A 12,418-nucleotide genomic window follows, 5' to 3' on the forward strand; every position below is an offset into this window, starting at 1 on the left:
CGGCCCTCTGTCCGCCCTGACGTTGTCAAGCAACTCGGGCCCCTGCCTGCTCCGTCCCCCGCGAGCAATCAGGCTTCCCGGACCCCCACACGCCCCGACATTGTGCAGCAGCCCGGCCCCCTGCCCGCCTGACATTGTCAAGCAGCTCAGGCCCCTGCCCGCCCCGTCCCCCGCCTGCCCCGACCCCCGCCTCCCCGGAGCCTTACCTCAGCCGCCGCTCCTCCCCCGCGCTCCTCATTTCCCCACTCCGCCTCTCCACTTACCGCTCCTCCCGCCTGTCGCCAGTCCTCACCGCCATTCCGCCGTTCGTCACTGCTCCTCCCCCGCGCCATGTCCGCCGCTCCTCTTCCACTCCTGCACGCGGCTCCTCCCCGCGCTCCTGATGTCACCACGCAGGTCGCGGCTGGCGCTACTTGCAAGGGACTACATTTTTTTATCGTCAATTTTTTACATAACGTATATTTTTTTTATTTATTTAGCCTATGTCCAGCTGCACACCCTGATGATTACAATGATGTATCGGTGTGTGGATTGGCGCTGTGGTTCCCGAGTTTACCCACCTCAAAGGTGCAAAGTTCTTCCTTTATTATAGTAGTATAGATAATATCCCTATACCACTGACTAACACGTTCCTCGCAAAGCTTCGTACCACCCTCACCCCCTATCCTGAATCACAAGGAGCAGCGCAGAGCGTAGGGCGCTCACAGGAGCTATTTACAAGCTTTTTTTAAATACCCTCGTTTTGCTATTTTAGTTGGTGCTAATTTTGCCTTTTACCCTGATTTTAAACTGCCCACTTCCTTGCACTCTAAATCTGGAAATTTCACCGCGTTTGGTGCGGGTCCTTTCTCCCTCGAGGCAGCACTGAGGCGGACATCTTGGGTGGGGGGTGAATGGGCCAGAAGCTTCGCACGGTCTAGTCTTCACAAGGACGCTAGACCAGTACTTAAACCGGTCATGCTGACGTGCAGCGGTCACGCGCTGCGGGCTCGCCAGAGCATCGCCGAAGTCACGCCAGAGTCCAGCCCGGCTGCGCCCGTCCGCGCACGGACGGGCCCCGGGGACAGGACTTCTGACCAACGGCTATTGTACTCCTCGGAAGAGCTGTTTGAACTTAATAAAGGTGAGCAGCCATTAGACCCTACAGTCTTTGTAAAGCTGAATAAGTATGCCATCAAACGTCTCGATAATGGCAAGCCCGGTACTAAGTCCTCTCTGCTAAAGTTAGCTAGCCTAAATACTAGGTCACTCCATAAACACTATATGGAGATTTTTACCCTGCTTCAGGATAATGATATCGATGTCCTGACTCTATCAGAGACTTGGACGAATGATAACTCAATGCCAGATATTATTGCGGCTCTCCCTATTAATTATGATGCGATATGGCATAACCGTGCAGGAAGTGCACGGGGGGTAGCGATTCTGTACAAAAAGAATCTGTCAGTAGTAAGATTACTGTCAGAAACAGTGGATTTATCTGATCTGTTAGGGGTAAAGATCACCTTGAATAACTCTTGTTTGGTAGTTCTGTCGGTCTACCGCCCACCTATCTCCACCCCATTATTCAATGATCTTTTTGCACCCATTATGTCTGACCTCTGCACGAGATACAAAAAAATTGTGGTAACTGGAGACTTCAATTTACATTGGGAAAATCCTCACAAGGATCTGGCTACACGCCAACTGAATACTACAATGTCCTCTTTGAGCTTCAAACAACTCGTGGAAGTACCCACGCACATGAAGGGTCATACCCTCGATCTTGTATGGACCTCTGATCCAAATGTAAACCTCAGAGATGTTCTACCATGTATATGGACCGATCACTATTTAGTGAACTGTGAGGTCTATATTGATGGACACTTAAGTGATCTGTCTCGGGGAGTCAGGAAAATACGTAAATGGGATAAGGTTGATCTAAAAACCCTGACCGAGACATTTCCGAAAGTGGCCCGACCCTCTGTTGTTGGAAGCAACCTGGACCTGGATTACACGGATTTAACGTGGAGCCTGTGTCAAGCTTTCGATCTGATAGCACCTGAAAGGACCAAGCCTATTAAAGGACCAGGAAAAGGAGCCTCATGGTTTACCCCGCTCTTGAGGGAGCACCAACGGAAGCTCCGGACCTTGGAGAGATCTTGGAGGAAAACCAAACACGACATAGCTAGGGATCAGTATAAAGCCTCCCTTCACAGGTATAAAAAACTTATACTGCAAGCAAAGGCGGAGCATTATGAGTCTCGCCTAAATAAGGCTGGGAATGTCCAGAAAGAGACCTTTAAAATTTTATCTGAGCTGAGCAAAAAAACGGAATGCTCAGACACCACTATAGATTGTAATACCTTTCAGGGATATTTCCTAGAAAAAGTAGAGAACATCATCTCGGAAATAAAAAGTAATATGTTGAACGGTCCTGTCTTACACCCTGATCTCTATAACTCCACGGACTGTATTATCGTGGAGTTCCCAGAGATTGATGTGCTGAGCTTGGAGCAATTGATGGGTAGAACTAAGTCTGGTTCCCCAGCAGACCCATGCCCCCCTAGTGTATTTCGTGTGGCACGTCCCATTTTGGAGGAGCGTATCATCTCTCTCCTTAATAGATCTTTAGAAACGGGGTATCTACCTGTTGAATTTAAGGAAGTGCGAGTTAGGCCCTTGCTGAAGAAACCCGGCGCGGATCCTGCGGTCTTGAAGAACTATAGACCAATTTCTCAGCTGCCCTTTCTCTCTAAGATTTTAGAACAGCATGTCCTGCAGTTTCTATCTCTTCACATGGAGTCTCATTGTTTACTCCACGAGCAACAGGCAGGGTTTCGAGCACATCACAGCACCGAGATGGTGATGCTCTCGGTGCTGGATGAACTAAGAGGCATGGCTGACATTAAGAAACCGAGCGCCCTGATTCTTTTAGATCTGTCGGCGGCGTTCGACACGGTCAGCCATGCCCTGCTCCTGGAAAGACTAGACAACTTCGGGGTTAAAGGCGTAGCTTTTAACTGGCTGAAATCCTTTCTTCTGGGAAGAACACAGAGGATACAACTGGGGGATCTGATATCAGATGTGGGGACTTTAGAGTGTGGGGTGCCTCAGGGCTCCGCATTGTCCCCACTACTGTTTAATCTATACCTTCAACCTCTGATTGCATCTCTGGCCAGTATGGGCTGCAGAGTCTTTAACTACGCTGACGATACTCAGCTTGTACTGAGTATCGATAACACTGAGGCAGCGCAACTTCAAGCGCAGAATATCCTGAGGTATACGGTTGGGTGGATGACGAGAAATCTGCTAAAGATCAATCCAGACAAGACTGAGGTATTGGTAATTCCATCTACAGCCTCAACTTGGAGCGATCTCTACTGGCCACAGGAGTTAGGGCCAACTCCGAAGCCAAGGGCAAATGTAAAGAGCTTAGGGATCAAGCTGGACTGTGACTTCTCAATGGGCAGCCAAATCTCCGCTGTTGTTGGAAGCTGCACGAACATCATCAGGCAGCTACGTAAATTAGTACCCGTTCTATCCCAGGCCATGTTGCGAACAATTGTAGCGGCGACCATCACGTCAAGAATAGACTATGGGAATGTCCTTTATTTAGGCCTCCCTAAAACCCTGATGAACAGATTGCAGGTTGTGATGAACGACGCAGCACGAATGATCTTTGGACTCCCTAGAAGGACCAAGGCCTCTCCCTTATTACAGAGCTTACACTGGCTCCCCATAAAAGAGAGGGTGGAGTTTAAGAGTCTATGCACGGCCCATAAGGCAATTTATGGCCATGCACCTGTCTATATCAGAGACCGTCTGGAAGTGTATAGTCCAAAAAGAACACTTAGATCTTCTGATTCTCAGTTGTTGATCTGCCCTCGGTACAAACTGGTAACCAAGGGAGGGAGAGCCTTCTCTGTGTTGGTCCCTCAATTATGGAATAAGCTGCCTGAGGGGCTACGCAGAGAGGTGAATCTCCTGCGGTTTAGAAAGTCTCTAAAGACATTACTGTTTGGGAGGGTCCTGGGTGCAATGTAGGCTGGCTGCTGCACTACCTCCTTGTGGGATACGTAGTTATTGTATGAATTCCATCGATTTCCGAGCGCCTAGAGACCTGTAGGTGATTGGCGCGATATAAACCCAACATAACAATAACAATAACAATAACATGCCTTATCTGGGGGGACAAGCAGATGAGAATTATTTGAGATACAATGACCCTATCGTACAAACAAGGGGGCTTCAGGGGCTCTAATTTCCATCTGTATTATCTGGTGGCCCAGTGCAGCTTTGCTCATTGTAATTGTAATTGTAATTGTAGGAGCATTTATATAGCGCATGGCTACCCGGAGGCATCACAGCGCTTACAGTGACAACTGAGAGGTGTTATTCAGTTTGGAAAGAGAAACGTTTTCAGGGATCTACGAAAGGAAAGGTGATTGGATTCTGCACGGAGGTGGAGAGGAAGGGAGTTCCAGAGTCTGGCAGCATTAAATTAGAAGGATCGACCTCCGCTTCTTGCCTTCCTACTTCTAGGAATAGTGGCCAAGTTCTTAGTTTTGGAGAGAAGGCATCTATTGGGCTCATAAGGCTGGATGATACCCTGAAGAATAGAGGGCCCGGTTTTAAACATAGACTTATGAGCGATACACAAGGCTTTGAACTTAACTCTCTCCTGGACTGGCAGCCAGTGGAGTGATTTAAGGGTAGGTTTAGCCGAGTGATGGTTGGGAATGCCCAAAAGAAGTCTTGCTGCCCGGTTTTGAGTCATCTGTAATTTGGAAAGAGTAGCAGCAGGGGAGCCCAAATAAAGGGCATCGGCATAATCCAGTCTGGATAGCACCAGCGCTTGGACCATTATTTTTCTGGCCTGGAAAGGGAGAAGGGGAAGGACTTTCCGGATCATTTTGAGGATCAAGTAACATAAGGCGGATATCTTCCAGGCCTGAGATTTAAATGTAAGCTCATGGTCCATCCAAACGCCCAGTCTATATAACTGAGTTTTAGGGGTGGGGACTGAACCATGAACATAGGCCAGATTTCAGTCAAATCATGGGGAGAGTGGTTACCCATAATCCAGATTTCACTCTTTCCCCCATTCAATTTTAGGAAGGAGTCGCTCATCCATCTTGCAATTTCTTCCATGTAAAGACAAAGGCAGGAAGGAGAGCTTTCCACTTTATTGAGCCCAATCACCAGTTGCGTATCATCCGCATAGGTGACTATATGTACTCCAAAGGGTAAAACTACCTCCGCAAGAGTGCACGTTTAGAAATTAAACAAAGTGGCACTTAAAGAAGATCCCGGTGGCACTCCACAACGGAGAGGTATCCGTTTTGACGTGACTTCCTTGTCAAAAACTTGGAAGGATCTATTGTTCAGAAAAGACTTTAGCCAAGCCAGGGCAATTCCAGTGATACCTGATTTACCGAGCCTGTGGATCAGAATCTGATGGTTTACGTATCAAAGGCCGCGCTAAGGTCCAAAAGGAGGACCACCGCAGTGCCACCAGCGTCAACTATCCTTCTTGACTCTTCCACCACAGAGAGAAGGGCCGTCTCCGTTCCCTGTAATGGGCGGAAACCGGTCTAAGTCCGATGGAGAAGATTATGAGTCTCCAGGTGCGATGATAATATTAAGTTAAAATATTTTTCTCTAATTTTACTAACTCCAGGGAGCAACGAAATAGGGTGATAATTTCCCAGGTCTAAAGGGTCAAGGCTTGATTTTTTTAGCTGAGCCTTTACCGTGGCTTCCTTACACAAAGGGGACACTAACCCTGAAGGGAGTGAAAAGTTGATAAGGTCTAGAATCACCGGATCGACCACGCCGGCTACCAATTTGAGTTTCCCCAGAGGGGCAGGATCATTGGGTGAGCGACTCTTCACTTTAGATAAAAGGCTTTCTAAGACAGGCATCTCCATTGCTGGGATTCTGTCCAAGGTGGCCTGGTTGCCAAGAATGGTAGGGGCTTGAAAATCCCTTTTAACAGAGGGAAAGGAGGAATAGATGATTTCAATTTTATTCGAGAAAAACTCTGCCAACTTATTACATTGAGTTCCTGAAATATCAGGGGTTGAAGGAAGAGGAGGAACTTTAGAGAGAGTTTTGACTATGCTAAAAATCTCACAAGAGGAGTTGGGTGCTATCAAAATGTTATTTCCATAATAGTCTGCCTGAGCAGTTTCAATTACGGCTTTGTATTGGTGAATACTTTCTCTATATAATTCATTCTTATCTGGTGAGAAGTTCCTTCTCCAAGCTCTCTCAAGTTTTTTACACTTTTGTTTCAGGACCCAAAGTGTAACAGAATACCAGGGTTTGTGGGAGGCCCCCTTCTTATTTTTAATGCTTTTTACCAGGACAAGAACATCTAATGATTTTTGGATCCAATGATTAAAATTATCATTAGCTGCTACTACATTTGTGGAGGGCCCAGGTTTGGTCTCTTCCAATACTGAGGTCCATTGTTTGATTGAAAGTTTGGACTATGGACGGCTTTTCAAGTAGGTAGGCAATTTACAAAGGGCCGGATGGGGTGGTGACCATATAAGGGGAATAAGAAAATAGTCAGACCACGGAACAGGGATGGGTTTACCTCCAGATAGCTCCTCCAGATTCGAAAAAATAGGATCAAGTAAGTGACTCTTTATGTGAGTGGGTTCACTGACTTTTTGAGTGAAAAGAAAGGCTGCTAAATCCTTGGTGAGTTTGTCAGCAGAAGTCTGCAGAGGATCATCAAAGTGGAGATTCTAATCCCCCAATAAAGTGAAATTGGCCAGTGAACTAGCCAGGTTTGCAGCCAGATCTGGTAATGCATTGCAGAACTCCCCTGAAGGACCAGGGGTTGGTATATCAGGATGCCTGAGTGAGTGTGGACCGGGTAAATTCGATAGAAAAGGTAGAGTTCTCACATTCTGGGACTGGGCTGCCAGTCAGACGGCAAGTTAGGCCGTCCTTGTAGATAATGGCTATAGCACCCCCTTTCCCTGAAGGCCGGTCTAGCCTCGTGATGGAATAAGAGCCAGGCAAGGCCTGGATGATATCGGGGTCGGAGTTGGGAGTAAGCCATGTTTCAGTAAGAAACAGTACCTCAGGCGATTCCTCCTCAAGGAGGATAGAGATTTCCGCTGTGTGTTTGGGCAGTGATCTAGAGTTTAAAACAAGCAACTTATAACTCTGTGGTTTAATAGTGGCAGGCTGTGGATCTGTCATTGAATGAAAGCTGCAGAACAAGCATAAGTGTTGATCACTTGATGGCAGGATTGAGTATTTGCATGTTCTAGCAATTAGGCCTGCTAGGGAGCACAATTCTTCAGAGCCGTACAGTCTCAGCTGGACGGTGTGAAGGGCAGGGGTTTTGGCCCCTGGACCCGTCCAGACGCGCGCAGACGGGCTTGCTTGCGTCCGCTGCGCGTCCGAGCCTCCATCTGTATTTACAGGCCTCCGGCAGCAAGTGGAGTAGTTGTGGGAGTAGTCACGTCCCTCCGTACAAGCACTCATCACTGGTACCATCCAGATGCCCAGATACCATACACTAGGCCAGAAGCTGATCTTGCTGACCAGATCCCACTGTCTGTGTTGTTGCTGGTGGATCTGCCACATGACCCCCATGACATCAAGATGGTGTTCTCAACCAACTGGGCGTGGAAGCAGGTGATTCTGATGATGGGAGGTCACTTATTAAATTCATCGCCCTACCTTTGTCCGCCAACTCTTGCCTGCCCACCACGCAAAGGCTCTGGTCCGTCGAACCCTCACCAAATATGACAACCATCGGAGACCTCTTCCCCGATAGACATGTATTCTCGTGGATGGAGGATATCAGTTTCCAAACCACCTGTTTGATGGACCAGTTTGTGCTGTGGCAGTTGCAGTGGGCACTCAGAGCCCACGTTCCCAGCTATCACAGAGAACATGAAGACTTCCCCCTTCTGATGCCACTTAGTAGGGACACAGGCGGGAATCATTTAACATCTAAACTTTACAAATCAAGTCTGGCCTTGCTCCCAACTAGAGACGGTAGGGTCCGTGTGGCCTGGGAAAAGGATCTTGGTTACCCACTGACCGATTCCCAGGAGTATAAATGCTGTATACAGACGCGACTGATCTCCCTTAATCATCACCACAAACTACCCCATTTCAAATTCCTCTGGCGGGCATACACCACACCGGCTACACTACATCGGAGGGACACCTCCTGCTCCCACGCCTGCCCTAAATAACATTCTCCATCAGCAGACTGTGCCCATATGGTGCGGACCTGCAATAAAATAGCCCAGTACTGGCGGACCATATTTGCTGAACTGTCATGCATGACCCAAATCATACTTACACCCTCATCATTGATGACGCTCTTGGGATTCGTTCATAACATCCCTATAGCCTTGCATCATGTCATTGCTATCTCTCTCCTGCTCGCTAAAAAGAAAATTGTCATACAATGGGTCAGCAGGCACGCGCCCGAAATGCATGGATTGATAGCTTAATACACTGCAATACAAACCGAATTGTATGCAAGCCTGCAGCTGCCTACATCCAGACCTCGTGACATATTGCAGCCGCTGCGAGCTTACCTCCTCACGCTCAAAGATACTGCCAGCTCACAACCCTGGCAAGGCTACTCTCTACCTATGCCCATAGTAATAACGCAGAGGGACTCTACAAACAGCGCACACACATCGGCCACACCCCCATCTGTAAGTCGTAGAGTCCGGCCTCCTTTACTGTTTTTATTATTGCACCTACCGGTGCTCATTGTATGTCTGCCTGTACAGGGTTATAAAACGCATTGTTTGTCCTGTACCTGTTGATTGCTACCTCTGTGTGGTACCTTTTTGGGAAACATTTAAAGTAAAGCTTTTAAAAAAAGAGCGTCAATTTTAATTTCTTCTAATTCTACTTTTAATTTAGCCACATTCATGACCCTTTCTCTCTCCGGGACCTGAATATTCCCTCCATTAGTTCTAGGATTTCCACTTTCAGTCGGGTTATCTATGCCTCTAAGCCAATCATGAAATTCTCAGGCACTAAGACCTATTTGTTCTGTTGGGGTATTAAGAATCATCTTTCCACTATAGGTACCACTACCTGCATTCAGCAGTGAGTGGTACAAATCTTCTCACTAAGAATAAACACGTTAAAACAATTGTTCTTAATCTTTACACTTCTGTGTTCCCCCAATGAATCACTACTAGAAGCCAGGGACACCTCCCATGTCTCCAAGCAAATTCTACGATTTTAACCTTAAAGCAATAGACAAAAATACTGAAACAAGCATACATCAAACAAATGCAAAAATGATGATATGTTATTTAATTGACAAAATAAATACAAAAATCTAAATTTGAAGGTGAAGGTCTTGATCTATCAAACCCTCGATACAGAGGAAGAGGAACTGGTTGAGGGACAACCAACCAGCGACCTGCGGCCGGATGTAGAGCCCTTTCCTGGGCTCGACTCCTTCTCGTATGTAACAAAGGAGCAAGTAGGCTCCCTATTGAGTTGGGTAAAATCGGGGTCGCCACTGGACCCAGTACCACCGCCAGTCATGGCGATACTTAGCCCGGTCCTGGCAGGTGCGCTCTCCACAATATACAATATCTGTCTGGAGACTGCCATATTTCCTAATAAGTGGAAAAACGCACTTGTAAAGCCACTGCTAAAGAAAGCATCAGCAGACCCGAATGAGCTGCAGAATTACAGGCCAATCTCGCTTCTTCCTTGCTGCTCAAAGGTCTTGAAAACTTTGGTGAACCAACAACTATCCATCTATTTGGAACAAAACAGTCTTTTGGATCCCTTGCAGTTTTGCTTCCGTGCATCACATAGCACGGAGACCGCACTATTGGAGGTGACGGACACCATAAGGATGACTCTGGATAGAGGAACCCCGGTGATCCTAGTCCTCCTTGATCTGTCAGCAGCATTTGATACCATCTCGCACAGGCAGCTGCTAGACAGATTGGGTTGAAGGGTAGGGCTCTTAAATGGATACAAAGCTTCCTATCGGACCATACCTAGAGCATTCAGCTAGATTCATTTGTATCGCAGACCACAGGGATGGACAGAGGTGTTCCACAAGGATCTGTCCTGAGTCCTACCCTGTTTAATGCATACATGACTCCTTTGGCCGATATCATCAGAGGCTACGGCTTCACGACCATCTCTTATGCGGATGATACGCAGCTAATTGTCCCCATTGAGATGGACATTATGATAACTCAACTAAAATTTAGGAGCTGCATGTCCAGCATTGCTAGTTGGATGAGGAGGAATTTTTTACAACTCAACTCCTCAAAAACAGAGATTCTACTGTTTGGGAAGGACATAACCATCTGGTCCCCAGAATGGTGGCCCACCGAGCTGGGCGAAGCCCCCCTCCCTAGGAGCTGGGCCAAGAACCTGGGCGTCAGAATAGATGACAAACTGTCTATGGAAGAGCAGGTTAAGACTGTGGCCGGGACCTGTTTTGGTACAATGAGGATGCTTAGGAAGGTCTTCTCATGGGTCCCCCTGTCAGCAAGAAAAATCCTCACCCAGTCACTCCTGGTAAGCCGGCTAGATTACGGTAACTCGTTGCTGGTGGAGGCAAGGGAGGATCGTCTATCAAGGCTCCAGGTGGTGCAGAATACAGCAGTCCGTCTAGTCCTTAGTAAACCGGCACGGACCCCTTCTGTCCCCTTGCTAAACCAGATACACTGGCTACTGGTTAAGAAGCAAGCCATCTTTAAGATGCTCTGCGTGGTCTTCAGATCACTACAAGGTAGAGGCCCTGTGTATTTCAGAAATAAAATCAGCTGGTATCAGCCTGTGTGACAATTAAGATCTGGCAATGCTAACTTGTTGTGCCCCCAGAGAATACACAAGGTCAGGATGGGTGGTAGAGCCTTTTCCTATCTGGCAGCCAGGCATTGGAATAAATTACCACAGAACATCAGAGCTTGTAACGAGCTAACTACGTTCAAGAAACTTCTAAAGACATGGCTTTATTAGTTGCACCTGCTCACGTAGGACCGTCTCCTCGAAGCACCAAGAGATCCCTTCAGGGATGATTCGTTTGCGCTCTATAAATCCACAAAAAGAAAAGATAAAAAAGGTTGGAGCTTTTCAATATTTAATTCCATGTCTAAAGGGCAAAGCAATAGGCTAGACTCTAGTATATCACCTTGTCTGTTTTGCTTTTAGAGCATACTCTGTTTTTGTCAGGGCACACCAGTGTGCCTTTTAGGCCACCAGTTGCCCATACTAGTTCTGTTGGTGCACCTGTGCTGGACCCACGAACCAGACTGATACCAACTCATTTTCGGACCTTAAATTTCAAATTCTCTCACATTTACAGACTGTTTTAAAAAAAATGTCAGTCTTAAATGTTTTATTGTATATATACTGTAATAATCTGCACATTTTTCCAAAAAGTTCTGGAACTCTTGAGTAGGTAGTGTGAACCCCAAGTAAAAACTGCTGTGCTAAAACAATATTTTCAAGGCTTTTTTCTGAGAGTGGTAACACTTTACATGTGTAGTGAGATTCAGACAAACAAACAAAAACGACTTTCACAAGATTCATGCTGCCTTTGTATTGCTCAATCCAGTGTACGAGAAAGAGGCAGGCAAGACCTGCAGTGGATTTGTTATAGTTTGGGGATTTCTCACCTGTCATCTTTTAGAACAGAAGCAACATAACCTGCATAAAGGGATATTTAACAGGTTTTAGCCATATTTATATTGGAATTCTTCTTTGACCATTGGAACAGCCACTTTGGTCTTGTCTGGTCATTTGGGCAATATATGGTGGCTTTTCTGCTCACACCCTGGCTGTGACCAGTGGCAGAAGTGACAAGTCCAAAATCTCCCAGTGTTTTCATAAAGCCCGGCACTGACATGAGGGAATGCGGCAATCCAAATGTAAGCTTCTGAAAGTTTCTGTCTTGCTTCTCTCTGTTTGAATATGGATTTGAATGTGCAGGTACAAGTCTATACTATCACACTGGAATGCCTTGGAAAGCTAATACCCAGGGCGAGGCTAGACGAGCCCGCCTTTAGGGGCCGGCCCCCCGGCCCACGCACGCCATTTGCTGAGAGTAGCCGGCCGGCCACCCTATGGGAGGCTGGCCGGACTGGAAGAAGTCCTTCCCGGTCGGGCGGTGACGCACTTCCGGCGTAGGCGGGGTCAGAGGCCGTGACCTATTTAGGTCACTAGCTCATCCAGATCGGCCTCTTTCCTCGCCTGCGTCGTGACCTGCTCGCACCTGCTGGACCTCACCCCCGGGCTCGTTAGCCTTTTCTTTTAACTCCCACCCACCCGTCCCTTAGTTAGGTAGTTTGAAGGGGTGAGTTGCGGAAAAGAGACATTGGAACACTGATATAGATGGATGAAATAGACGGGAGTCCACCTTGAGCACTCCCTAAGCCAGCACTGAGGGGAGAGA

The 12,418-nt window shown here is 47.3% G+C and overlaps 1 protein-coding gene across 1 annotated transcript; it reads left to right on the forward strand.

Moving 5' to 3' along the window:
* Window positions 1–1,590: 1,590 nt before the first annotated feature.
* On the forward strand, window positions 1,591–9,961 carry LOC147709218 (uncharacterized). The gene is made up of 2 exons (XM_086925901.1): window positions 1,591–2,844; window positions 9,341–9,961. The coding sequence occupies exons 1-2, from the start codon at window positions 1,591–1,593 to the stop codon at window positions 9,959–9,961; spliced, it is 1,875 nt and encodes a 624-aa protein (XP_086782027.1).
* The last annotated feature ends 2,457 nt before the right edge of the window (window positions 9,962–12,418 follow it).

The sequence above is a fragment of the Lissotriton vulgaris genome, chromosome 6 (assembly GCF_964263255.1).
Source record: "Lissotriton vulgaris chromosome 6, aLisVul1.2, whole genome shotgun sequence".
Classification (NCBI taxonomy): domain Eukaryota; kingdom Metazoa; phylum Chordata; class Amphibia; order Caudata; family Salamandridae; genus Lissotriton; species Lissotriton vulgaris.